At 41.5% G+C, this 26,964-nt stretch overlaps 1 protein-coding gene across 2 annotated transcripts in view; it reads left to right on the forward strand.

The window, feature by feature from the left end:
* Window positions 1-26,964, forward strand: part of LOC126193408 (luciferin 4-monooxygenase) — a 226,275-nt gene that overhangs the window by 148,007 nt on the left and 51,304 nt on the right. For both annotated transcript variants that reach the window (XM_049932684.1, XM_049932685.1), the window contains exons 4-6: window positions 2,306-2,618; window positions 2,725-2,896; window positions 12,393-12,665. In XM_049932684.1, the coding sequence (XP_049788641.1) occupies window positions 2,306-2,618; window positions 2,725-2,896; window positions 12,393-12,665 (758 nt within the window). The remainder of the gene's footprint in view (window positions 1-2,305; window positions 2,619-2,724; window positions 2,897-12,392; window positions 12,666-26,964) is intronic.

Consider the following 26,964-nt stretch of genomic DNA (forward strand, 5'->3'; position numbering starts at 1 on the left):
CCCCCCCCCCCTACACACACACACAAATATATACATACACACATATGTATGGCTACACTGTGTCAGCTGAATACACTAGAACAGAACTGCTGTTCTGCAGCTTGAGTGGGATGAGGATTTTTTTTTGGGTGGAGCAGGCATGAGGAGGAAGAAGGTGGGGAGCAGGAGGGAGAGTTGGCGAAGGAGAGGCTATGAGAAAGAGGCAGAATGTGTGGGGTTTAGGAACAAAGAAAAAGGAAGCAATAGGAGTGTGTAATACGAATGCAACACAGGCATTGGAACCAGTGTGTTCATGCAGGATATGGTGACAATGACGTTGATGAGCACATTGGGATGGAGAGACAGGGCAGAGGGAAGGGGTGTCTGTGGGGAGGGGAGTGGAGGGGAGGGGGGAGTTTGCAAGATGAGTGAAGTTTAGGTTCCGAGGCAGAGGTTGAGGTGTGTTGGGGGCAGGAGACTAACAGAGATTGAGGCTAGGAGGATACAAGATCGAAGGATGTGTTGCAAAGAAAACTCATATCTATGTAATTAAGAGAAGCTAGTATTGAGAGGTAGGATCCAAGTGGGACAGGTTGGGAGCAGCCACTGAAACTGAACATGTGCTCCATAGCATGTTCTGCAACTGGCTGGTCAACTCTGCTCTTGGCTACAGGTTAGAGGTGGCCATTCATTTGGATGGACAGCCAGATGAAGATCATGCCCACACTAAATGTTGTGCAGGATTTGCAGTAAAGCTGGTGTATGACATGCCTGCTTTCACAGGTGGCTCTGCCTCTGGTAGAATAGGATAAACTTGTGATGGGACTGGAAATGGAGGTGCTAGTTGGGCGTAATAGTCAGGCCTTGATAAGATTCACAAACTTCCAGCATGCTGGAGTAATTGCAGGGCAGCAACTTGTGTTAATTAATACAGCAGAAAAACAGCCAAAGTTGCAAATTTCTCTTTTATTTACTTGATGATTAGTTTTGGGTCTTACAGATATCTGTATGCTCTGTAACTGTCACTTTGCACTTTGTGATTAGCATGTATTTGTTATCTTGACATGATTTTTATATTTTGGGAAATACCATTTTGAGTATCTGGATGATTGGTGAATGGGTCATGACTCAGAACTAGTCATGAAGTAAATACAAGTGAAATTTACAATGTCAGCTGTTTTTGCATTATATTGGATAAGGTTCAGTTGTTCCAGTCTGGGGTGTTATTGGGTGATGAGGTGGGAGCTCCTTTGCAGTTAATTTTTGTGGTTAGTTGGAGAATTAGGGATATGATGATATGGTATGGTAAATGTACATCTAGATGTTAACTTCCTAGCTACCCAAAATCCAAAACCCATTGTCTGGTTCAGGTTCACTGATGATGTCTTCATGATCTGGAATCAGAACCAAGAAACCCTTTCCTCATTCCTCCACAGCCTCAGCACCTTCCTTCCACTGCTTCAACTGGTGCTCCTCAGCCTGAAGGTATTAGCAGGGTGTTCACAAACAGGAACTATCCCTCAAATCTACTCTATGGACAGATTTCCTGCATCATATCGCCGGCCGAAGTGGCCGTGCGGTTCTAGGCGCTGCAGTCCGGAACCGCGAGACCGCTACGGTCGCAGGTTCGAATCCTGCCTCGGGCATGGATTTGTGTGATGTCCTTAGGTTAGTTAGGTTTAACTAGTTCTAAGTTCTAGGGGACTAATGACCTAAGCAGTTGAGTCCCATAGTGCTCAGAGCCATTTGAACCATTTGCATCATATCCTCACACACCTCTAAACCTCCAACTATCCCCATGAATTAGCTACAGAGAAGCAACACCTTTATCACCCATTAATCATCACAGATTGGAACAACTGAACTGTGTCCTTTGCCAGGTTTCAGCTATTTATCATTGTGCCCAGGAATGAGGAACATCGTCAATGTGTGCTGCACAAACTGATTGGTGCCTTTACCTGTATTGCTATCCTCTCCTGGCATCATTTGCCTCTCACTCACACCCTTCCACAGTCCTCTCTCTTGCTCCCTACCTCCTTTCTCCTCTTGCTCATTCCATTGGACACGATCCCTCACACTGGTCGAGCTGAAGAACTGCTGTTCTGGCACACTGTATTCAGCTGGCCAAGTGTAGCCATGATAACTCAATATCTCTATTGTGTTGCTAGTTTTTACCTTTATTCCTTAAATTATTTACATTCCATTAAGACTTTCCCTTGCCTTTCATTAATGGCCAATTAAATACATAGTTCTGCTCTTATTAATAATATCATGTTAATTATTTTGTTCTTTGTGTTATGTTTTTTTTTTTCTCTTTACTTTACAGGAGAAATGATGCATGCACTGAATATATCAAAACCAAAAGTTGTATTCTGCTCAGAAGCAACAGTTCAGGCACTGGAAAATGTTGCAAAAGAACTAAGTTTTATAAAGCACATAGTAGTTTTTGGAAATATTGTCTGTCACAGATACATTCCATTCTCCACTCTTGTCAGAGACACATCTCTGTGTTTTAAGCCTGTTAAGGTAAATCCGAGAGAACAAGTGGCTTGTATACTTTGCTCAAGTGGAACCACTGGACTACCTAAGGGAGTTATGCTTACTCATTCCAACATCTTGTATTCAGTCAATCATTTAAGGTGAATATACAATACATGAATGACACACATTTGGGTAAAAAGTAGAGAACTTGAGTTTTTAATATTAACATATTTTTATTTTCTTAGTGTGAAAACCATTTTTCAGAGATCCAAGATATGGTAATTTGACGTCAGAAATTACACACCTTGGATTGTTGCCATTTTTCCATGCATATGCCTTCATCTATCAGATAGGAAATTTTTGTGCTGGTTCAAAATGTGTAGTGATGCCAAAATTTGATGAGGTACTTTTTCTGAAGGCGATACAGGACCACAAGGTAAATTTGTGATTATTATAAGGTAGTTCTGACTTAAATTCATAACAGTAAATATTGCTGAGGAAGCTTCAATGATCCCTTAGTTCCTACACTCACACAACAGTTTACTTATTCTTTCATGGCATTAATAAATATCAGGTTCAGAATGACAACCACAATACGAGATATAAGAGTATTTATCATGCAACCTTTGGAGACTGCTCTGTCATTCAGGACAGAGAATTGCGTTTTCCAAAAAAATACTTTACTAGGTTTCCAAAAGTTATATTCTCCTAAACAAGTTTGTATGTACAGTATTAGGTACCTACCAGATAAATGGATACATTCATTTCAAACATCACAGGCAAAAAATAAACATAAGACACTTGGAGATAAAATTACAAGTACCTTCTGAATATTTATCAGGAAAAGGCTCAGTCACCTATAGTGTCTCCAATAGGTCAGTACTAGGACCCATTGTTTTTCTTATTTATATCAGTGATCTGAACTTGATGCTGATTCACTCAAAATAATGACTCCGTTTAATAATAACCCTGTTTGATAATGACTTAACAATATTAAAGAATGGCACCATGAACAACTGAAAACTCTAGCAATGTTTATTCATTCACAGACAACTAATTTCAGGAAAGCAACTATCATCAAGTTACAGATTAACACAATAATAAGTTTAAGAGAAGTTTCTTGGCTTCAAATATTTAATTGCTTCTAGTTGTAGCATCTGGTCCATGTGTGTGTCTATTACCTAATACATTTTGTATCAGTCTCTAAATACATGAATCAACAGTCCACTGCAGCACTAAGCATCCTGTCTGGCCAAAGTCATACCACAAATTGGCTCTAGATCAAAGGTCTATTGTCATCCATGTTGTACACAGACTATTATACTGTTTCCTAAATCAGTATTATCCGTATAGCTTGGAAGCATGCTTCCACACCAAGGATGTAGCCAGAATTTTGTCAAAAGGGGGGAGGGGGGGTCTGATTTGTACAAAATTTGCATCTGAGAGGCCATCATACATGTAGGATTTGGTCTATAACATTAAGCAAGAAAATCTTTTGTTGAAAAATGATAACATGTATTCTCCACAGTATTTCTCAGAGCATGTATATGTCCAAATGCACAATTAAATATTGCTTTATTTGGCCATATGATTTTGCCATTTGCACTACTTATAATAGAATTCTGAGCAATTTTTTTAAAGAAATGCAACCATCAGTTTCGGGCGATATTTTTGTTGACCAGTATGATTTTCAGGTGACATGTGCAGATCCAAGAACACTATATTTTTATGCACTGACTTCAATTTAGTGTTATTTTTATTTAGTTTACTGCTCCACTGCCTTTTGAAATAATGAAATATTGCGATCCCAGTGCCCTGCCAGTCTCCAAATAACAACTCCAGTTCTAAAATTTAACTGCTATAGATTGGTAATTAGTCTATTATAGTAGTGCATGCATATTTTCAACTTACTATATCAGTAGTGGACAAATCAAAATCAGCTTTCATCATCATTCTTTTCACAAACTTATCCATGATTAGAAACTGTCGCAGCAGCACATAGCGTGTAAACAATAAATGGCAGCACTTACATTAAATTTAATTGCTAGTAAGAATTGGATTGATTAACTAAACAAGAACTGAGCTCAAGTAAGGCTAACAATGTACAGTAGTTTGTATTGACTAAAGTAGGGGTGGGTAGTGAGTTTAAATCTAAAGAGATAGTCTTATTTACTATTGATAGTGTATATTCCATTCTCGTATGATTTAAAATTTTAATATCTGCCAATTTCACTGCATGCACCTGGGTCATGTGTAATTTCATTTAGGTGATATGGAGGGTCCAGACTACCCTCCCCCTTTTTGGTTTTGTCCTTGTCCACATTCATACGAGAATAGTGGGAACTCTCATTTGAATAATATTTCTGAAAGACCATGTTAATCAGTAGGATGGAAAAAAATTGCTTTGCTTCTCAAAAAATCACTATCAGGGTAGGATATGAATATTCCATATATTTTAGTCATCTTTCCCATCATCAAAAAAGTAATGAAAGCTACATAACACATACTTTAATGCTATAAGAGCAGTGTTTAACCCTTTCATTAGGAGAAGTAGGTATCTTATATAATGCTCTCTGGGCTTCATTGGGTTTTCAGTAAAACTCTGGCTGGAGGCTAGTAGCCTCATTGATAGTTTTATTATAGATAGCTGCTATCAAAAAATTTGAGACTGTCATAGTAGAACTTTTTAGATGCTTTTTATTACTACTTACTTTCTGATGAGTGGATAACACTTTCTGTTCTATGTGTAACACTACCTACAATTTGGGGACTGTAAGTACCTCCCACCATTTCTGATGACTAATGCCGCCAAAGCAGATAAACCGGCTGCATATTTATTATCTTGCTTGCATGCTCTTCAGACTCTATTCTGCTCTAAACAAGTTGCAATATAGTAATGCAGATGCAGAATGTGTATTTAACACACTTATTTGAGGGATGACGTGTGGAAACACTGTGTCTAAACTACAGTGCCTCACTACCAGCACGTGTTAAAATGTCCTTAATCACTGTGTGGCGTAGAGCGCCATAAAAATCGATATTTGTTCTGTGTGTAAGTGTGCTATCTTTGAGGAGAGGGCTTTGGAGAGCATGTTGGACGCTAACGGCAGTTAGCCTCCGGACTTGTATCTGTGTAGACGCTAAGTGTGAATAAATCTGTATATGAGAGAATTCTAGTAGTTTACCTACAACTATACCATATTCCCTCACTGGTGACCCCGTTTTTGTGTAATACGCGTCCGAGTTACCGCCTGAAGGTTATTTACGCGCCTACCGCGTCGGGTTACTCCGCGATCGCGAGGGCCTTTGTTCAGCTCCAGACAATGGCCTTTCAGCATTCACCGCCGCCCGGATTCCAGCAACATCTCTCCAGCACTCCTGCCGTCGTAGTGTACATGCCACAAGAATCTTCGGAATCCTTCAGCCAGAACATGCAGTGGAATTCATCGAGTGCCGCCAGTTTCTTCCAACCGCCAACGATCGTGGACTCTGGCTTTGTTAGCCTGGACCTTCCCACGTGTTCTCCACAGAGTGTTAGTCGGAACATTTCTACTCCTGTGTCGAACACACAATTCAATACAGTTCGTGGTGTCGAGCGAGGTTTTGCTACTTTGGAAAATCCAGTAGTAAATTCAAACTCGAATCAGTTCCCGCCACGTGTGTATCCTTCCGCGCCGGCTAGTCAACAGGTGTTCAATGCTCGCCAAACAGCAAATATCACACCGAGTGTGCATCCTAGTGGACGTATGTGGGATCCTTGTGTTGCTTCTAATCAGGTCAACAATTCTGTGCTGGACAGTAATTACTCCGACATCTACAACCAGCCCCACCACTCACAGTCGAGTGAATACTGTGTGCATAACGGACATTCACCGGCGTACTTAAGCACTTGTGGCTTCTCTCCGAGCTACCACGTCAATGAGAATGCACGTTTTGACTACGATCCTCACACCGTTCGAGCGTCCGTCGCTTCTCAGCCGCCCCCCCGGCGTCAAGTGAATTTCGCGATTCCCGCATTATGGGATGCCAATAATCCGAACTCGCAATCTTCTGCATGCTCTACTTCCGTCCGAAGTAATAGGCGCACCTCCGCAGTGACTGCAGTGCCGAATCTGCCGAAATTACCAGACTTCAAACCCGCTCACCCGGAGTTCTGGTTTAACCTGGTTGAGCAAACATTCAATGTCTGTGCTTTGGACGACGACGCACGCTTCGCCTGCCTCATGAACCATCTTCACGACCGCGTCGATTTAATTTATGATCTGGTCAAAGCGCCCCCCCTAGCAGGGAAGTATGCTGTGGCGAAACAAACGATACTGGAGCTCGCCTCTAAAACCAGGAGAGAAAATGTGCGACAGCTCATCTACGAAGAGCGTCTCGGCGACAGGTCTCCGTCCCAGCTGTGACGGTGCATCTGTCTTCTCGTCGATGAGCAAGTTATGCCTGATGACACGCTCGCAGAAATCTGGACTGAAAAGCTGCCTTTGCCTGTCCAGACTGCAATCTCTGCGTATGAAGATAGGCCAGTAAATGAACGTTTACGCGCCGCCGACAGAGCATACTCCACCAGGCAACGTGAGCTCCGTGCACTGCATTCTGGACGTGACCGCACTAAGATGCTTTCTGATGCCACGCCCTTGTCTGGTGCTGCTGATAACAAGTTTTTTAAACTAGCCGCCCTGCCTGTAACTTCAGCTCCTCGCAACGACAGTGCATCGGCCTCTGTGGAAGACTCTGGGGCACATACTCCGTCACCTAGCAACTACCCACAGGAGCACAGGCCCGCCCAACCTTACTGTTTCTTCCACGCGAGATTCGGGGAGCAAGCTCACAAATGCCAGTCACCGTGTTCTTACCCAAACTCCAACCGCAGGTAGGCTACGGTGCCACCTCCTGCGATGTAAACAACGGGCACCATCCCACGTTGCACTCCGTTTCGGACAATAACAGTAAGTGTGGTCGAGTCTATGTTCACCATTTACGATCAGGGGTATGTTTTCTGGTAGACACTGGCGCAGACGTCTCTTTGCTACCGGTTCGCCTAGCAACCAATAAAGTGCAACCACACAAAACAGTACTTCGTGCAGTGAACTTGTCTACCCTACAGTGTTCGGGTTCCACTTTGTATACAGTGAAACTTTCGCCCGAGTGCAAGCTGGAGTGGACATTTCTAGTGTCAACAATTGAAGAACCTATTCTCGGAATTGATTTCCTCGAGCACTATCAGTTGTCACTAGATTTTGTGCAAAATACTGTGTTTTACCCCTCCCTTAACAAACATATTCCTTTCGCTTCGCCGAGTGACAGTTCGGCTAACACCAAACATGTATGCTGTGCTAAGAAGTGTGTAAACCTATCCTTGGAGCTGCAATCTTGCACAAACAAGTGGCTAGTGGTGTGCGCCAAGTCTTCTAAGTTGCAGATGGAACGTATGGAAATGCTGCTGCATCTCCGCGACATACACCACGAGTTGGCCTCCACACAACAACGCCTCGCGGCACTACAAGCAGACGACTCGTCGGCTACAGACAAGGTCAGTCCGTGCCAATCTGGTGTTCCCGTGCCCGTGCACATTAATGACAATGTTGTGAACTCTGTAAACTGTGTCAGCACCCGCTTTTGTAATGATAGGGTACGCCCGAGTGCTCATGCTCCTTGCGTTCCGAATGGACAATTAACTTGCCAAGCTCGTGGCAATGAACTACGGCCATCTGCTGTCCGGCGACACCCACTCGTGCCTACAGCGCTCGTAGCGGCACGGCCCGCTACCAAGAACCAGTGTACCAACCTCACCCATGTTAACACGTGTGCAGCCTTTATGCAGCCTACGAGCGGGTGGCACACCTGTACTTCCGTGCCCTCAGCGCCACAGCTTGGCCCATCCGCCACTGCCTGCTCCACTTCACGGACATCTGACTATCGTGCTGCGCCACGTATTGCAGTAGTCACTAACGGCACAGTTCATCGGTTACGTCTAACCGATGGGCTGCCCATATCGTAACGTCCACGCCGCCTCAAGCCAGAATTTATGAAAATTGCAAAAGAACAATTGGACAATCTGTTACAAAAGGGAATAATTGAACCTTCTTCCAGTTGCTGGGCTAGTCCTATCCTGTTTGACCAAATGAAAGACGGTACTTGGCGTATGGTTGGAGACTATAGGCGTTTAAGTGCCCGCACCATCATTGATAAATATCCGGTCCCACACATCGCAGACTTCAATCATGCGCTCGCAGGTGCAAAGTACTTCTCTGTTTTGGACTGTAAGCACGCATTTCATCAGATTCCTATGGCTCCGGAGGACATTGAAAAGACTGCCATAACCACTCCCTTCGGGCTGTTCCAATACAAAGTTATGCCGTTTGGGTTGAAAAATGCCCCCCAAATGTGGCAGCGTTTCATCAATCAAACTTTATCCCATCTAGACTTTTGTTTCGTATACATGGACGACATATTGGTTTTTGCTTCTACTTTAGAACAGAGTGAGGAGCGTGTTCAAGTCGTGACAGATATTTTAGCAGCCGCTGGTATTGAACAGAACAATAAAAAGACTCAATTGCACGAGTCATCCGTCACATTCCTAAGTTATGTTGTGTCATCGGACGGTCTGACACCACCACAGGACAAGATCAAGCCTGTTCTCGAGATGCTACGCCCTCAGACCTATAGGGAATTATGCAGGTTCATCGGAACAGTTAATTATTACCGGAAACATTTGCCAGCCACTTCTGCGGTGCAGGCTCCTCTCACAGATGCTCTCACTGGCCCACAAACTTCTGGCACCCGCCAGGTACCATGGACACCAGACATGGACAAGGCATTTAATGAACTCAAACAGCTGTTGGCCTCCGCTGTCACTATTGCTCACCCACGGGTGGACACCACAATGTTTATCACTACTGACGCTAGTGACAATGCTATCGGCGCAGTACTGAGTCAGACATACAACGATGTTACGACCGCCCCCCCCCCCCTGCAGTTTTTCTCAAAAAAGCTACACAACGCGCAGAAGAAATACTCAACATTCGACAGAAAATTACTTGCAGTTTATGAGGCCATAAGACACTTCAGAACTGATGTTGAGGGACGAGATTTCTATGTGCTCACTGACCACAAGCCGTTGGTTCCTGCCATAAAAAATCCTGCGGCTGATCCGCCCCCACGACGCTTTCGTCACATCGATTACATCTTGCAATTTACAAATGACATTCGCTACATCTGAGGAGTGGACAATGTGGTTGCTGATTTTCTCTCGCATGTTGATGCTGTCACAACCCTAATTGACTTAACGGACCTACCTCGGTTGCAATCGGTAGACCCCGATACCACGCAGTTAATTTCAGACCACAGCTCCTCTCTCCAACTGGTACGCTCTACTTTCCCTCGCATAGCTAACTTAGTGGGGTGTGATGAATCGACTGGTACGTTGCGGCCATTCATTCCTAAGCCCCTTCAACGCCAGGTCTTTGACAAACTACATTCATTAGCTCACCACGGTGTCAAAGCTTCCACCCGTCTGGTGACTGAACGGTTTGTCTGGAGAGACATGCGCCGTGATTGTCAGTCTTGGGCAAGGGCATGCATGGTGTGTCAACAGAACAAAGTTTCCAGGCACACTTCTCCACCCCTTGACTGTTTTGCCCAACCGCCAGGTAGGTTTCACCATGTTCATGTCGACCTCGTAGGCCCTTTGCCCCCCTCCGAGGGTTTCCGTTACTTGTTTACAGCTATTGACAGGATGACTCGGTGGGCTGAGGCTGTGCCTATTCCGAACATTACCTCCGAGACAGTAAGTCGAGCATTCTTAGATTCGTGGATCTCTAGATTTGGCTCACCTGTTTACCTCACCACTGACCAGGGGCGACAATTCGAGTCTTAAGTTTTCTCTGACTTATGTAAAATGTGTGGTATTGTCAAAATTCATACTTCTGCATACTACCACCAAAGCAATGGGCTTGTCGAGCGATGGCATCGCACCTTAAAGTCTGCCCTGTGTTGCCATGACTCACTATGGACAGAGGCACTGTCCTTTGTGCTTCTTGGCCTTCATGCGACTTTCAAGGAAGACCTCAAGGGTTGCGTAGCCGAGTTTGTGTATGGCCAACCTCTGGTTTTGCCTGGCGAATTAGTCACTCTGACCCCACTTCCACGGCCCTCTGAACTCCCTTCACTTCCCGAGCGGGTGCGCTTGCACTGCAGCAAAATTCAGCCGCCACCTCCGGCTGCTCATACACCTCCGCGCGCGTACATACCGCGCACGCTAGACTCTTGTGAGTACGTGTTTCTCAGAGATGACTCAGTCAAAGCCCCACTTCAGTCGCCCTACACAGGTCCTTACAAGGTCGTCAAACGCTCTGAGAATAACATGGATCTCCTCATAAAAGACTCTGTAACCATGGTCTCACTCAACCGAGTGAAACCGGCTTTCATTGAGCCTCAGGTGAACCTCCCTGATTCTGCCCCTATTTCTCCCACTCCTGCTTCAAGCGGCCATCCATCTTCCCACACCATGCATTTGGGTATTGATTCTCCACAGTGTGCTTCTCTGTGGAGCACTGCTCCTTCTCCGCGTTCATCTAATTCGAGTGGCCAATCTTTTCGGGGCTTCACTCCTCACAGCCCTCGCAGTCGAACTGCCAACCACTCGGATTCTACCATTGTGTTACCATCTTCGTGTGACAGCTCTCTGTCACGCCGTTCAATCCACGCTGGCTCCTCGCTGCCTTTGGTCACGCTCCCTCGTCTGTCAGCTGATCGCCCGAGGTTGTCTCCTGCGCAGTCCAGTGCACCTGCCACCCCCCTCCTAGCAGATGTTTCCCCCTGCATGGCTTTCCCACACCTCCCTGCCTCCCTACCATTGCTCGTTCAGGTGCCATCCAAGAATTCACAACACATGTGCACCCTGATGATATACATAAATTATCTGTTGTCGTAGATGGCGATACGGTGTGTGTGTGGTACTCGCGTGTGACAATACTGAGGGAGGAAGTGCAGAATCTCGTGTGGTGCGCCGCTTTAAATTGAGCAGAAGTGCTGTGTGTGGCAATTTGCGTGCCTTTGTTAGGCCTTCTGGCAGGGTGATTCTCCGTCTGCCGGCTGACGAAGTACTACACCTCCACTCTAGGACGGGACGTCGTCTTCAGCCGCCGGCGTCGCTTGCTGACTTCACCGTCGACGTACCAGGTTTCACCCCCCGGTCTCCTACCAGTCGACCGCTTCTGCCTGATGCAGAAGAACTGTGCGTTACCTTCCTAACTTCTCACCCCCCCCCCCCCATCCACAGGGATGTACTCCATACTGCGTGGGGGGGGGGGGGGGTGCTATGTGGCGTAGAGCACCATAAAAATCGATATTTGTTCTGTGTGTAAGTGTGCTATCTTTGAGGAGAGGGCTTTGGAGAGCATGTTGGACGCTAACGGCAGTTAGCCTCTGGACTTGTATCTGTGTAGACGCTAAGTGTGAATAAATCTGTATATGAGAGAATTCTAGTAGTTTACCTACAACTACACCATATTCCCTCAACTGTATTACAATGTCATGCTGAGTAAACTAAATGCGGGACTGACATATTTTCCAAACAAGAGAGTTTATTAATGAAGAAGAAGAAATGATATGCCCTTAAAGATGGATATTCAGTTTTCCCATTCCAGGATCAATCGTGCAGAAATTTGTGATACTACCACTGTCATCATTTTGTTTGTTTACCAAACAGTTTGTAGTTGTTCATATTATTTAGTGCCTATGCATATAACTGTATGGGATTCACAGTACAAAGTACATTTATGGCAACTTTTAAGGGCTATTAAGTAAAACAACACTGGAAGTACTTGATTTGGCATGATTTACATGTTTTCTGTGTGTAATGACTCACAATAATTATTTGATACAGATTAATGTAATAATATGTGATGACACACTTTCCATATGCACAGGTGACAAGACTTACACTCGTACCCCCATTGCTTGTGTTCCTTGCTAAACATCCAATGGTTAGCCAATATGATCTGTCCTCTTTGACTGACATAAAATGTGGAGCTGCTCCTATAAGCAGAGAAATCCAGGAACAAGTGACAAAACGACTTGGAATAAATAATATCAGGCAGGGCTATGGCATGACAGAGACAACTCTGGCTTCACTGATGACACCAAGTGGAGAAAATAAATATGGATCATCTGGCATAGTTGTACCTTCAACTGAAGTGAAGGTGAGCATAATATAAAATTGTTCTTGTCTCTTTAAAACCCCTTGAATTCATAGAGTACTTAATAATTGTTCTGCTATTTTGAGCTCTAAGACCACTAATAAAATTTGAGACATGATTAAAGAATTAATAAGCTTTTGTTTGTAAGAAAGCTTTTATATTTTCTAATTATTAACAAAATAATATGTAGTTCATTAGCTAAAGTAAAAGAACTTATGTAGAGGAACTTTATTATCAAGAGTGCCTATATATCTGCCTCTATTAATAATATTTAAAACTCATTCTAGAAAAGCAAGGCTCAAATCCTTATCCAACAATCCAGAATTGAGGTTTCTTAGGCATTTAAAGTGAATGTGTAAAGATTCCTGTAAAAAGGCCTCATCCTTGTCCAGTCTAAGCTTGTGCTCCATCTCTTATGACTGTGTCATTATTGCAACATTAAACCCTAATTGTCCTCCCTTTCTAATAGTAATTACAGAATTACATCTCAGATTCTCTTAGTATAAGTGTGTATCTGGTAAAATAATAATGGAAATCTCTGGGTGGAACAATATGCAAAATAAAGGAAAGGCAACCACTCACCTTTAGCAGACTGCTATGTGGCATGTAGACTTTCATAGCAGAACACTCTATGAACTAGATTTCAAGGTCTGGTTCTTCTACTGGCAGAAAGTACATACATTCACACACACAACCACACAAACATGCACACCCACACTACCATGGCTGTCGCCACACTAATTTTACAGAGCAATTGTCTGGGATGATGGATGTTGTGGGGTGATAGCAAAGGATGTACAAAGCAGTGATGGAGGGGGTAGTGGGATAGTGAGAAATGGAGAGGGAAAGACAGATGACTTAGCAGCTTCAGAACAACATGAAAGATCTCCTCTGATAGCTGTGAACATGTTAACCAGTCACTGATCAGTACTTCTCTGATTACTCATTATCACCTTAGGCTTGATAAGCTCAACCACATCCTTTGCCAATGCTTTGATTACCTCTTAACATGTCCTAGGATGACTGATGTCAATCTCCAATATCCTACCAACTTCACCCAAAGAACTGTTCCACTACCCACCCAACCTATAGAATATCCTTGTCAAACCCACTCCAACTTTGCTCTCAGTCCTGCACTCAACATGTCATTCCATTATGGATGACCCAGGTGCAAGACCTGTCCCATACACCCACTCACTACTGCAGCCCAGTCACAGGTATTTCCTACCAGTAAAAGGCAGGGCCAAATGTGAAAGCAGCCATGTTATATATCAGCTGTGCTGCATTCTGTATGCATATAACAGAAATCAACCGTTTACCCACATGAATGACCATCACCAAACTGTGGCAAACCAAAAACTTGACCAAAAAGTTGTTGAACATGCTGTGCACCACAACATAAATGACTTTAACAGCTGCTTCACTGCATGTACCATTTGTGTACTCACTTCCAGCACAAGTTTCTCGGAAATATGCTGGTGGGAATTGTCTCTCTATGTATTGCGAATACATAGAAAGAAGGATCCTTTATTGTATGATTATATGATAGTGGAACAAACACTGTTAGCAGTTACTTCTGTAAAATATCTGGGAGTAGGTGTGCGGAACGATTTGAAGTGGAATGATCATATAAAATTAATTGTTGGTAAGGTGGGTACCAGGTTGAGATTCATTGGGAGAGTCCTTAAAAAATGTAGTCCATCAACGGAGGAGGTTGCTTACAAAACACTCATTTGACCTATACTTGAGTATTGCTCATCAGTGTGGGATCCGTACCGGATCAGGTTGACGGAGGAGATAGAGAAGATACAAAGAAGAGCGGCGCGTTTCATCACAGGGTTATTTGGTAACCGTGATAGTGTTACGGAGATGTTTAGCAAACTCAAGTGGCAGGCTCTGCAAGAGAGGCACTCTGCATCATGGTGTAGCTTGCTCGCCAGGTTTCGAGAGGGTGCGTTTCTGGATGAGGTATCGAATATATTGCTTCCTCCTACTTATACCTCCTGAGGAGATCACGAATGTAAAATTATAGAGATTTGAGCGCGCACGGAGGCTTTCCGGCAGTTGTTCTTCCCGCGAACCATACGTGACTGGAACAGAAAATGGAGGTAATGACAGTGGCACGTAAAGTGGCTTTCGGAGTATAAATGTAGATGTAGATGTAGATATCCTGCATCCTCACAATCCCCCTGGCCTAAATTCTGTTAACCTGTTTCTGACTGCTTCATCTTAACTTTTTTCTTCTGTCATTGCCCCACCAAGCCTTCCCCTCCAGATCATGTATTGTCTTCTCCCACCACTCTTCCTCTCCACATTTGGGCACCCCCCCCCCCCCTCCTACTCTTCCAGTCCCCTTTCTGTCCTTCTCCCCTGTTCTCTTCCCTCTCAGTCTCCCTCTCCATCCCTACCTTCCTGTTCACACCCTTCCCTCCATCCCTCTCTCTCTATATATTCTATATATATCTCTTATGTGCTTTACCTCCTCAGAATATCTTTTGTGCTGCTATACAACCACTGAGCATCTGTCTTCCCTGTTCTACCTCACATTATCCTATTATCCCCTCCTTCATCATTTATCCTTCCCTATGTTCTCCCCACTTCCATAGCCCAGGCAACTGCTTTCTAATAATCAGTGTTACCAAGATAGAGTGTGTTTGGGTATCTGTGTGGTTGTGTTTGTGAGTTTTTGTACTTTCTGCCAGTAGAAGAGCCAGGGCAGGAAAGCTAGTTAATGCTGTGTTCTGTTAAATGCTGTATTCTTCCCTTCCCTCATATCACCAGCTGATTTTCACTCTCTTCATAATTGACTCGTTTCATAAGCTTAGAGAGGAGTAAGATGTTCAAATAACATTTTTACTTATCTTATTTTCTTGTAGTTGGCTCCAATTCATCACATCTAGTGGTTGATTCTTGAGGCTGAAATTCTTGACTTTGTAGGCTCCAGATGACATGGTAACTATTAAGTAAGCCTGCTGCGTAATTTATATTTTTGTACTATTTTTTATTCTATCACCTTTTTCTACATCACACTGTCTTTACAATTTCCAGTTCCATGAAACCAAAAATTACATTGTTATTGCCAAACATAAAAACATTTCCGATTCCATCATTCTGCAGTACTAACAATATTCCAAAGAGTTTACAAAACAAAAAGAGTTCACAAACTTTCTTGACAAAAGAAGAATCTTCACCAAGTTATATCATTATTTTATAAATGAATCCAGAAATAAATTTAATAATTAGCATTAGATTGTGCAATTAATAATATGAATTTTAAGTGTGCCAAATATTTTTTAATTTCAAATTTTTCTAAAAGAAAAGTAATTTTAACTGTACATACAGAGTCAATACATATTGATTGTAATAAAGTAATAAAATAATTTCTTTTTATACATTTTAGACTGAAATATATTACATCATATACAAAATCATATGAAATTCTTTTAGTTAAACAGCTGAGATAATATTAACCTGTTTAAAAGATAGAGTATTTTTGGTATCGATAACTTACGTTCAATAAAGTTAATGTTAGCGCATATATGCCCCATACATCAGTTTACCTTGTAACATTATTTAATTTGCAACTTGATTATTAACTATGATTGATGATAAATCTTAGAAATTTCACTTTTTAAAGCATTTGAGGTATGTTCTAAAAATTGTCATAAAACAATTTGTATATGCCAGTAAAATCTTCTAGAACCATTTGTGAGTGATTCCATAGTATGACTCCTTGAGATTGTTGTTCAAGAAAGCTTTGTATGCAGACACTGATTCCAGGATCGCAAAATTACACCTGCAGATGATTCCATCCATTTTCAAGTGAGACTGTTAAGTCCCATGGAGTTAGATTGCAAATATGTGGATTTGGACTTGTCTGCATTTAGACTTCTCAATAAATGTCTGTCATTTGGTCAACTCATTCTCTTTCCAACATACCTCACTCTCTTTTCTTTATTTTGATGGACATTGTGAAGGACAAAACAGACAGACACCTTATCTGTTGGGTCAAATAAGAACTAATTACAACATTCAACACATAATTTGACTGCTAGAATTAAACCAGTCAAACTCATATTGACAAAATATTAAATGCTTAGCCATTTGTTCCTGGATTGGATCATGTGTTATGTACCTTGCTGACATAAATATGGTACCCCAGATGATTGCAGATTTTATCTTAAGAGTACCCTGGGTGTAATTGTAGTCACAATGATCTCTCAGGGGGTTCATGACTCTGTCCATTAGTGTGTATGTGGCAAGCATGGGACCGAAGCGATTGCAGCATTCCCTTCCTTTCTTGTGCTGCAATCTTCCATTTCCAACCATCCTTACTTCTCATACTATTGAATCCATGGTGACAATCCTCAGCATTGACCCAGTTATTTCTGGGTTGTTCTTTCTCTGTTCTTTGCTCTGTACATATTTCCCCTATACTTTTCACCAATGTTTTGGTTGATGTAATTTTTGGTCCCCTTTTGCATTTGACCTGCATTTTCTTAAATTTTTCCTGTAGTGAAGACCAGTTGGGAAGGACACCTAAGATACTGCCAACTTGTGTACAATGTAGAAGATGAGCTACACCCAATAAGTAATTAGACCCAAAAATGTGCTTGAAAGCCACTGCATTAAAAAGTATGTCATGGTGAGATCATCACAGATCCTCTCGCTTGGGATATTTGATGATACAGGGATGGAAGATTAGATTAGATTAGATTTACTTTCATTCAAGTTGCTCAGTATTGAGGAGGTCCTCCAGGATGTATATGATGCCAGAGCTGTTAAGTCCTCACAGATGCCAATTGAATAGTGGCAGGGGGAATAAAATGTGATATATATTGAAAACTGATTAAATAATTTAAAAAAGGAATTTTTGAAAGAATAATTGAAAAAAATTAGAAAATACACATATCCTGAGTGAACTTTAATGAGCACTAATATAAACAGACCTTCAATATTCACTACATTTATTCAGCATTTAAATTTACATACTTCTTTTTCTTGTTACCGCCATTGTGCATAGAGCTTGGTATGACAATACTGGTTCCGGGTCGTCCCTCTTCTGCTCACACAAATTATTCTTGTCTGCTTCGATCCTCTTCATGCAGGATACTTGGCGCATTGCAGAGAGATGAACAGATGGGTATGGTCACTGTTAATGTACGAATGAACTTTGCTATCTTGATAACTTTTTATAAGACTTTTTAATGTACAATTGGAATATGGTACACATTTTCTAACAACATTCACTCAGCGGAACTCGTCATACATCCATCTGCTACCACTTATAGAGAAAGACAGATTAATCTAAAGCAATTAAAAAATTGAAGAGCCTCTCTCTACCTGTTTTGCTTCTATGCGTAATAATATGTTACATTACAATTGCCCCCCACTGTGCACTGACGTCATATGGAGGTGCACTGTGCACTGACGTCATATGGAGGTGCACAGGGTATGAACTTATTTCTCTTTTTATGGGTTGATAACTCTGACCGATATGGGCATAGCCTTTATTTTTCAGCCATTGGAGTTATCCTATATGGTTACCAATTTATATAAGCATGTCAGCTCCATTGACACATACACGCATAAGTTTTCCTTCATAACAAAGTGCTTGCTGTAAGCGCATAGTCACATTATTGTCAGTCAGTATCTACCCAGTGTTTAGCTTGCAAAGCATGTGTGTGCAGCTCAACATCCGTTACTGTCCCTGCTCACTTCCATGTATTTAATACAAAGTCAGAGTGCCTGTGTCATCCGTTCACATAGTCTTCATTGCACAAATTCGTGACCAATGAAGGTATCTAACTTCTCTAAAAGCATAGGTTTGCTTCTACATCTACATCTACATCTACATCCATACTCCGCAAGCCACCTGACGGTGTGTGGCAGAGGGTACCTTGAGTACCTCTATCGGTTCTCCCTTCTATTCCAGTCTCGTATTGTTCATGGAAAGAAGGATTGTTGGTATGCCTCTGTGTGGGCTCTAATCTCTCTGATTTTATCCTCATGGTCTCTTTGCAAGATATATGTAGGAGGGAGCAATATACTGCTTGACTCCTCGGTGAAGGTATGTTCTCGAAACTTCAACAAAAGCCCGTACTGAGCTACTGAGCATCTCTCCTGCAGAGTCTTCCACTGGAGTTTATCTATCATCTCTGTAACACTTTCACGATTACTAAATGATCCTGTAATGAAGCGCGCTGCTCTCCGTTGGATATTCTCTATCTCTTCTATCAACCCTATCTGGTACAGATCCCACACTGCTGCGCAGTATTCAAGCAGTGGGCGAACAAGCATACTGTAACCTACTTCCTTTGTTTTCAGATTGCATTTCCTTAGGACTCTTCCAATGAATCTCAGTCTGGCATCTGCTTTACCGATGATCAACTTTATATGATCATTTCATTTTAAATCACTCCTAATGCATATTCCCAGATAATTTATGGAATTAACTGCTTCCAGTTGCTGACCTGCTATATTGTAGCTAAATGATAAGGGATCTTTCTTTCTATGTATTCACAGCACATTACACTTGTCTACATTGAGATTCAATTGCCATTCCCTGCACCATGCGTCAATTCGCTGCAGATCCTACTGCATTTCAGTACAATTTTCCATTGTTACAACCTCTCAATATACCACAGCATCATCCACAAAAAGCCTCCGTGAACTTCTGATGTCATCCACAAGGTCATTTATGTATATTATGAATAGCAACGTTCCTACAACACTCCCCTGCGGCACACCTGAAATCACTCTTACTTCTGAAGACTTCTCTCCATTGAGAATGACATGCTGCATTCTGTTATCTTGGAACTCTTCAATCCAATCACACAATTGGTCTGATAGTCCATATGCTCTTACTTTGTTCATTAAACGACTGTGGGGAACTGTATCGAACGTATTGCGGAAGTCAAGAAACACAGCATCTACCTGGGAACCCGAGTCTATGGCCCTCTGAGTCTTGTGGACGAATAGCGCGAGCTGGGTTTCACAGGATCGTCTTTTTTGAAACCCATGCTGATTCCTACAGAGTTGATTTCTAGTCTCCAGAAAAGTCATTATACACAACATAATACGTGTTCCAAAATTCTACAACTGATAGAAGTTAGAGATATAGGTCTATAGTTCTGCACATCTGTTCGACATCCCTTCTTCAAAATGGGGATGACCTGTGCCCTTTTCCAATCCTTTGGAACACTACGCTCTTCTAGAGACCTACGGTACAGCGCTGCAAGAAGGGGGGCAAGTTCCTTCACGTACTCTGTGTAAAATCGAACTGGTATCCCATCAGGTCCACCGGCCTTTCCTCTTTTGAGTCATTTTAATTGTTTCTCTATCCCTCTGTTGTCTATTTTTATATCTACCATTTTGTCATCTGTGCGACAATCTAGAGAAGGAACTACAGTGCAGTCTTCCTCTGTGAAACAGCTTTGGAAAAAGACATTTAATATTTCGGCCTTTAGTCTGTCATCCTCTGTTTCAGTACCATTTTGGTCACAGAGTGTCTGGACATTTTGTTTTGATCCACCTACTGCTTTGACATAAGACCAAAATTTCTTAGGATTTTCTGCCAAGTCAGTACATACAACATTACTTATGAATTCATTGAACGCCTCTCGCATAGCCCTCCTCGCACTACATTTTGCTTCGCATAATTTTTGTTTGTCTGCAAGGCTTTGGCTATGTTTATGTTTGCTTTGAAGTTCCCTTAGCTTCTGTAGCAGTTTTCTAACTCGGTTGTTGTTTGGTGGTGGCTCTTTTCCATCTCTTATGATCTTGCTTGGCACATACTCATTTAACACATATTGTATGATGGTTTTGAACTTTGTCCACTGATCCTCAATACTATCTGTACTCGAGACAAAACTTTTGTGTTGAGCCATCAGGTACTCTGAAATCTGCTTTTTGTCACTTTTGCTGAACAGAAAAATCTTCCTACCTTTTTTAATATTTCTATTTACGGCTGAAATCATCGATGCAGTAACCGCTTTATGATTGCTGATTCCCTGTTCTGTGTTAACTGTTTCAAATAGTTCGGGTCTGTTTGTCACCAGAAGGTCTAATATGTTATTGCCATGAGTCGGTTCTCTGTTTAACTGCTCAAGGTAGTTTTCAGATAAAGCACTTTAAAAAATTTTACTGGATTCTTAGTCCCTGCCACCCATTATGAACGTTTGAGTCTCCCAGTCTATATCCAGCAAATTAAAATCTCCACCCAGAACTATAACATGGTGGGGAAAAATACTCGAAATATCTTCCAAATTATCCTTCAGGTGCTCAGCCACAACAGCTGCTGAGCCAGGGGGCCTATAGAGACATCCAATTACCATATCTGAGCCTGCTTTAACCATGACCTTCACCCAAATTATTTCACATTTCGGATCTCCATCAATTTCCTTCAATACTATTGCACTTCTTATCACTGTAAACATGCCTCCCCCTTCACTGTCCAGCCTGTCTCTGTGGTATACATTCCAATCTGAGTTTAGAATTTCATTACTGTTTACATTTGGTTTCAGCCAACTTTCTGTCCCTAGTACTATGTGGGCATTGTGACCATTTATTAATGAGAGCAGTTGTGGGACCTTTCTATAGATGCTCCTGCAGTTTACTATTAGCACATTAATATTGTTATTCCCTGTTGCATTTTGCCTACTCCTACATTGCCGCGTCTCAGGAGGCATCTTGTCGGGCCTAGGGAGGGAATTCTCTAACCTAAAAAAACCACATGTGCACTCCACACGTACTCCGTGCAACTGAAACTCGGGCTCGTTTACTACCTATTTTTCACGTGGCTCATCTGTAAAGGGGGTTGGTAGTAAACGGTTGCATTTGCGCCCCTATTATTGAGTGAGATATTGGCTGGCTTTTGAAGAGCAGTGAATTGAACTATACACGTTCAGATTGAAACTTATTTATTCAAAAGAAACACTTTCGTACACTGTTTGTCTCACACCCACACACTTTCACTTTGTTCCTTCGCATACCCTGGCGTCCATGCTTGCACTCGCGGCACTTTGCCGCTCCCAACTCGCCACCACCATGGCCAACGACAAAAGACCCCAATTTTTCCGCTCATATCCACAGTACTGAGTCGGGTCACATGACACCACAGTAGTCAAAATAATCGCTAAACATGGCCACAATCGTTTACAATATTTTATAATATTTAAATACTTAAATCTAAATACATTATATAATTTTACAAATTATCACCACACTTATATAATTTGTTGCAATTAAAAGAAAACCAAAACACTATGCAATGGAACTACAACGCCCATCAAAACACAAAACAAGTATTTTCCGGTCTATTTTGCCCAGCATATTATCTCTGCTGCTGTGCTTTAAATTTTAAATTACTTGAAAGAGTTCCATATTATCCCCTGTTACCTTACATACCCCCACTTCATGGAGACATTACCTTAGCAATGGCAACATGAAGTAGCACCAAATGGAGTGAACCCATATTACTTTATATATTAAATATTTTAATTAGAACTATAATGGCACCAAAACATGTAGAACAGTGTTATAGTGGTGGGTTAATCAGTGTAAGTACTGTCATCATAAAACATACATTCATAATCCAACAATGTATCCAACTCAAATATACAATTAGATAGTCTCCTATTGAGTCTGATTGGGCAGGCAAAATATATGTAGGTTGCACACTCACTGGACATTAACACTTCCACTTTTTACACAGTTGTTTCTGTAAGTTGCACGAAGTTGTTGTAACCAGATCCTTATGTTCACAGGTTTATGCATTGGAATACAGTCTTTCCAAACTTGTCAGCCAGCAGCACTGTGCTTCCTCTCATTAGCCAAGCCATCCTATCAAAATTTAATCAAAGCCTCATAAATCTTGCCTAGACATGCAGACCCACATTTCCCAGGAATCAGGCTATCCAAATCCTCCCTGGAACATCCTGTTTTCACTGATCAGTTCTTATTGAGGTTTGTACAAATGACAAACATGCACACAAACATGGCATACGCCCCCCCCCCCCCCCCCCCCCCGGACCAAGAGAATTTATTCCCAGATGCAGATTCTTATTTTTTGTTTTAAGCATCCATATAGCTATATCACTGTACATAAATATGCTCAATTTTTTTCCTTGAATTCCTATATAAATTTTCACATAATATTTGGCAATATCTTGAAACCCATTCTTTTATGCCATTTCCATGGCTAACTAGATTCAATCATAAATGGCAAACAAACTCACCAATGTCAAACTTTTATAAGCATCCACTTAGCCATTAGTGTTCTTTCCCTCACTTCCCTCATGAACATCTTATAATAAGCAAGTTAATTATTTCCCACATGCCTCTACAATTTGCATATTTAGTGATTGCCCTACATGACTGTCCCAGCAACAATCCTACCTTCCCGGCGGGGTCAGCGATTTTCTCTGCCTCGTGATGACTGGGTGTTGTGTGCTGTCCTTAGGTTAGTTAGGTTTAAGCAGTTCTAAGTTCTAGGGGACTGATGACCATAGATGTTAAGTCCCATAGTGCTCAGAGCCATTTTTTGAACAATCCTACCCCCATGCACCAGTATCAACACCAGGTGCCACAGATACATTAGAAATTTTAATAAAATCTCAACTATTTTTTTAAACAAACTATTTGCATATTTCCTCCCTCCTATACTCTCCACACATTTATACAGAAATAAAGACCATATATATACAGTAGGTTTCAGTTCCCGTATGACTTTCACAAGGCTTCTATCACACCCACACCAGTTGTGCAAATCCATTGGACAACAGGTTCCCTTATTGCAAATACATACAGTAATGAAGTTTGTTGACCACCAACAGTGGCATCACAACATACACAGTAACACAAATAATACTCCTATTATAAATACACGTATACATAGCCCCCAATAAATTTTTTTATAGCTGCATACAATAGTCATACTACACTTTTTTTTAACTAGACAATAGTATACATGAGAATATCACTTCCTTACCCTTTATTCTTTCGCCACATATTTTTTCAACTCCGTTACATTTCTCAGTCCAAATGGCTTTTTAGACACTGGATATACAAACCTATATGCATTAGGGTGTGGACAACCCATTATCTCAAAGGGTCCATGGTATAATTCAAATAACTTTTTGATTTCGCCATCAATGTCACTGGATTTTTTCTTGTTCCTCACCAGCACCTTATCTCCCTCCTTGAACTTTGTTGTCTTATACCTTTCTCCATGCCTCCTCTGCCTCTCATGCCCTTTCTTTAACATTTGCTGTCTGGCCATCTGCATCTTCTCTTGACTTGTCAAGCCTTGAGATGGAGGAAAATCTATGTGTTCTGCTATTAGATTGTCTGGCTTGATATCTTTCATGAGCTCATACGGTGAGAATCCTGTCGCACAACTCTTCACTGTGTTCATAAGATCCTCAAACACAGTTATGTATTCTGCCCAAGTACTATGCTTTTTACTGCAATATGTCCTACATAGCCTACCCAGCTCCCTCATATACCTCTCAGCCGGGTTTCCCGCAGGGTGATACAATGAAATTCTTATATGCTTTATCCCAGATCTTTGCATAAATTCCCCCTCACACTAGATACAAATTGTGCTCTATTATCAGACAGAACATTCTCTGGTTTTATAATATTCACAAAGTAATTTTTCTCTAGATTGTTAATTATATTCTGGATAGTGGTCTTTTCCAGTGGATACAGCCTTACAAACTTTGAGAATACATCAACAGCTAAAAGAACATACTTTACACTCCCTTGACCTGTTGGCAGCCTCCCAAATAAATCAATAGCCAGCAGTTCACCATTTCTTTTAGGAACAATATTCTGCACCTCTCCTTGTACTGTAATAGTATTATACTTCACTTTTTGACATTTGTCACAAGAAGCCAACTGTCTCTTTACTCTCCTGGCCATGTTGTTAAAACTAACATAGCCTTGCAGTATTTCCAAACATTTCTGAGTCCCATAATGCCCATGGCTAAGGTGGATGTAATTGATTAATTTTTCCACATGCTCATCTGGAAAACATACCTTCCACTCCTCTTTGTCCAAATTTCTTCATCTAAATAAAATACCCTTATAAATTCTATAATATTTAGCTATTTGTTCATGTTCTTTACTTCCAAAGTTTGTTTTGATAAACTTCAAGGTTTGGTCCCCATTCTGAAGTCTCCTCATGTCCTTACAGATGGATCTGACTTCCTTCTCTCCACCCACTCCTTTCATATACAATATCTGTAGTTCTTTCTGGTCTTCATTTGCTTCATGTTCTTCTCCAATGAAAGGTAATCTTGATAAGGCATCAGCCACATTGTTGTCTGTGCCCTTAATATATCTTATCTCATAGTTAAACTGCTGCAAAAACATGGCCCATCTCATGAGTCTATTATTTAACAGCTTACATTCTTGCAAATAGCTCAGAGCCTTATGGTCTGTGTAAACAATCACTTTCCTACCTTCCACATATATCCTGAACTTCTGAAATCCAAAAACTATGGCTAAAAGTTCCTTCTCTGAGATACCATACATTAATTCATGTTTGGACAGCATTCTGCTTGCAAAAGTGATTGCCCTGTGCTCGGTCTTCCCATCTACTACCCTCTCCTGAAATAGCACTGCCCCTATCCCATAATCTGAGCTGTCTGCCCCAATACAGAAAGGCAAAGACAAATCCGGATAGAACAATATTTTGCTATTTTTTAAGCTATTCTTGATGGCTTTAAATTCCCTGTCACACTCAGATGTCCAGCACCAGGTTACACTTTTCTTTAATAGTCTACATAAGTTAGGTGAATTCAGGCTATAATCACTTATGTACTTCCTGTAGAATGAACACCTTGCAGTCAACAATAGCCTTGAGTTTCTCTTTATTGGGCAGAATGCCATCAGGAGTTAACTGGTGGCCAAGAAATAGTAATGTTGCTTGAAAAAATTCACACTTACTTAAGGGTCATCCCCCTTTTAGATATAGCCTTGAATACATCCTCCAACAGCTGACAGTGCTCTTGCCAATTGCTACTCGTAATCAAAATGTCATCTACATACACTGTCAAATCTCATTAATTCATCACCCAACACATGACATAAAGCCCTTACAAAAACTGCTACAGATATTGATAAACCAAATGGCACAACTGTAAACATATAAGTCCTGCCCTCAAATAAGAAAGCAATGTACTTTCCGCTCTCTTCAGCCAATTGCACCTGCCAGAACCCTGAAGACAAATCAACACTTGACAGAATTTTAACATTATAAAATTTTTGCAACAGCTCATCCATGTTCTCTGGCTGATCATTTTCTTCGACTATTATTTTATTTAGCTTTCTTGCATCCAATACTATTCTTATAGAACCATCCCTCTTTTTCACCACTACTGTTGGATTACAATACTCACTCCTCCCCATTTCCAGAATGCCCCACTTCAGCATCATCTGTATCCTTGCCCTTACAGCCTCTCTATTAGCTATTGCTATAGGATAAGGTTTGGCCCTTATCACTTCATGTGGCAATAGCCTCAAAACATAACTGAAATGTACGACTTTTCCAGGTCTGTCAGAGAACACATGCTTATGTTTACACAATAAATCTGTAAGCTGCACCTTTTGTTCCTCATTTAAATGTCCCATTTCATTTACTTTGTCATGTATCTGCTGGTCAGTGCACATTTCATCACCTACCTCTTCTATCCTTTGTAAATGAGTAATTGTCTCACCTCCTTTTAATTCCCCTTTAAATTTTATTCTTCGTCTATTTCCACCAGCATCAAATTCTACCACTCTGTCCTTTACAAAAATGCTACAGTCATACTTGTACAAGAAGTCCATACCCAAAATTACATTCAATGCCAAACCCTTCACCACAAAGCAACTAATGTCAAAACAATACTCATTACTATTAAATTCCAGTAATACTTCCCTGCTGATGGGCTTGCTATATGTCCCAGTTGCTGTCTTAATTTTGACTCCTGTAACTGGTAATTCTGTTAATCCTAAACCTTTAATTTGCTGCCAGAAAGATTCAGAGATTGCAGATAAACTTGAGCCAGAGTCTAATAATGCTATATCTGTAGCTCCTCCCACATTGATATCAATTATTGGCTGTATCACCTCTATTTCTACTCTGTTCAGCCCTGATTCCTGTAATAAATCTCTTTCTACTTCACTCCTGCTTTCCTCTTGCATAATGCAAATATCTTTAGGTCTTTCTCCAAAACATACATCAGTATCCCCTTTAAACAGATCCTTAATAGCAAACTCAACATTCTCTTCTTCACTAAATTCTTCCAATTTT

Source organism: Schistocerca nitens, chromosome 1 (assembly GCF_023898315.1).
Source record: "Schistocerca nitens isolate TAMUIC-IGC-003100 chromosome 1, iqSchNite1.1, whole genome shotgun sequence".
Taxonomy (NCBI): domain Eukaryota; kingdom Metazoa; phylum Arthropoda; class Insecta; order Orthoptera; family Acrididae; genus Schistocerca; species Schistocerca nitens.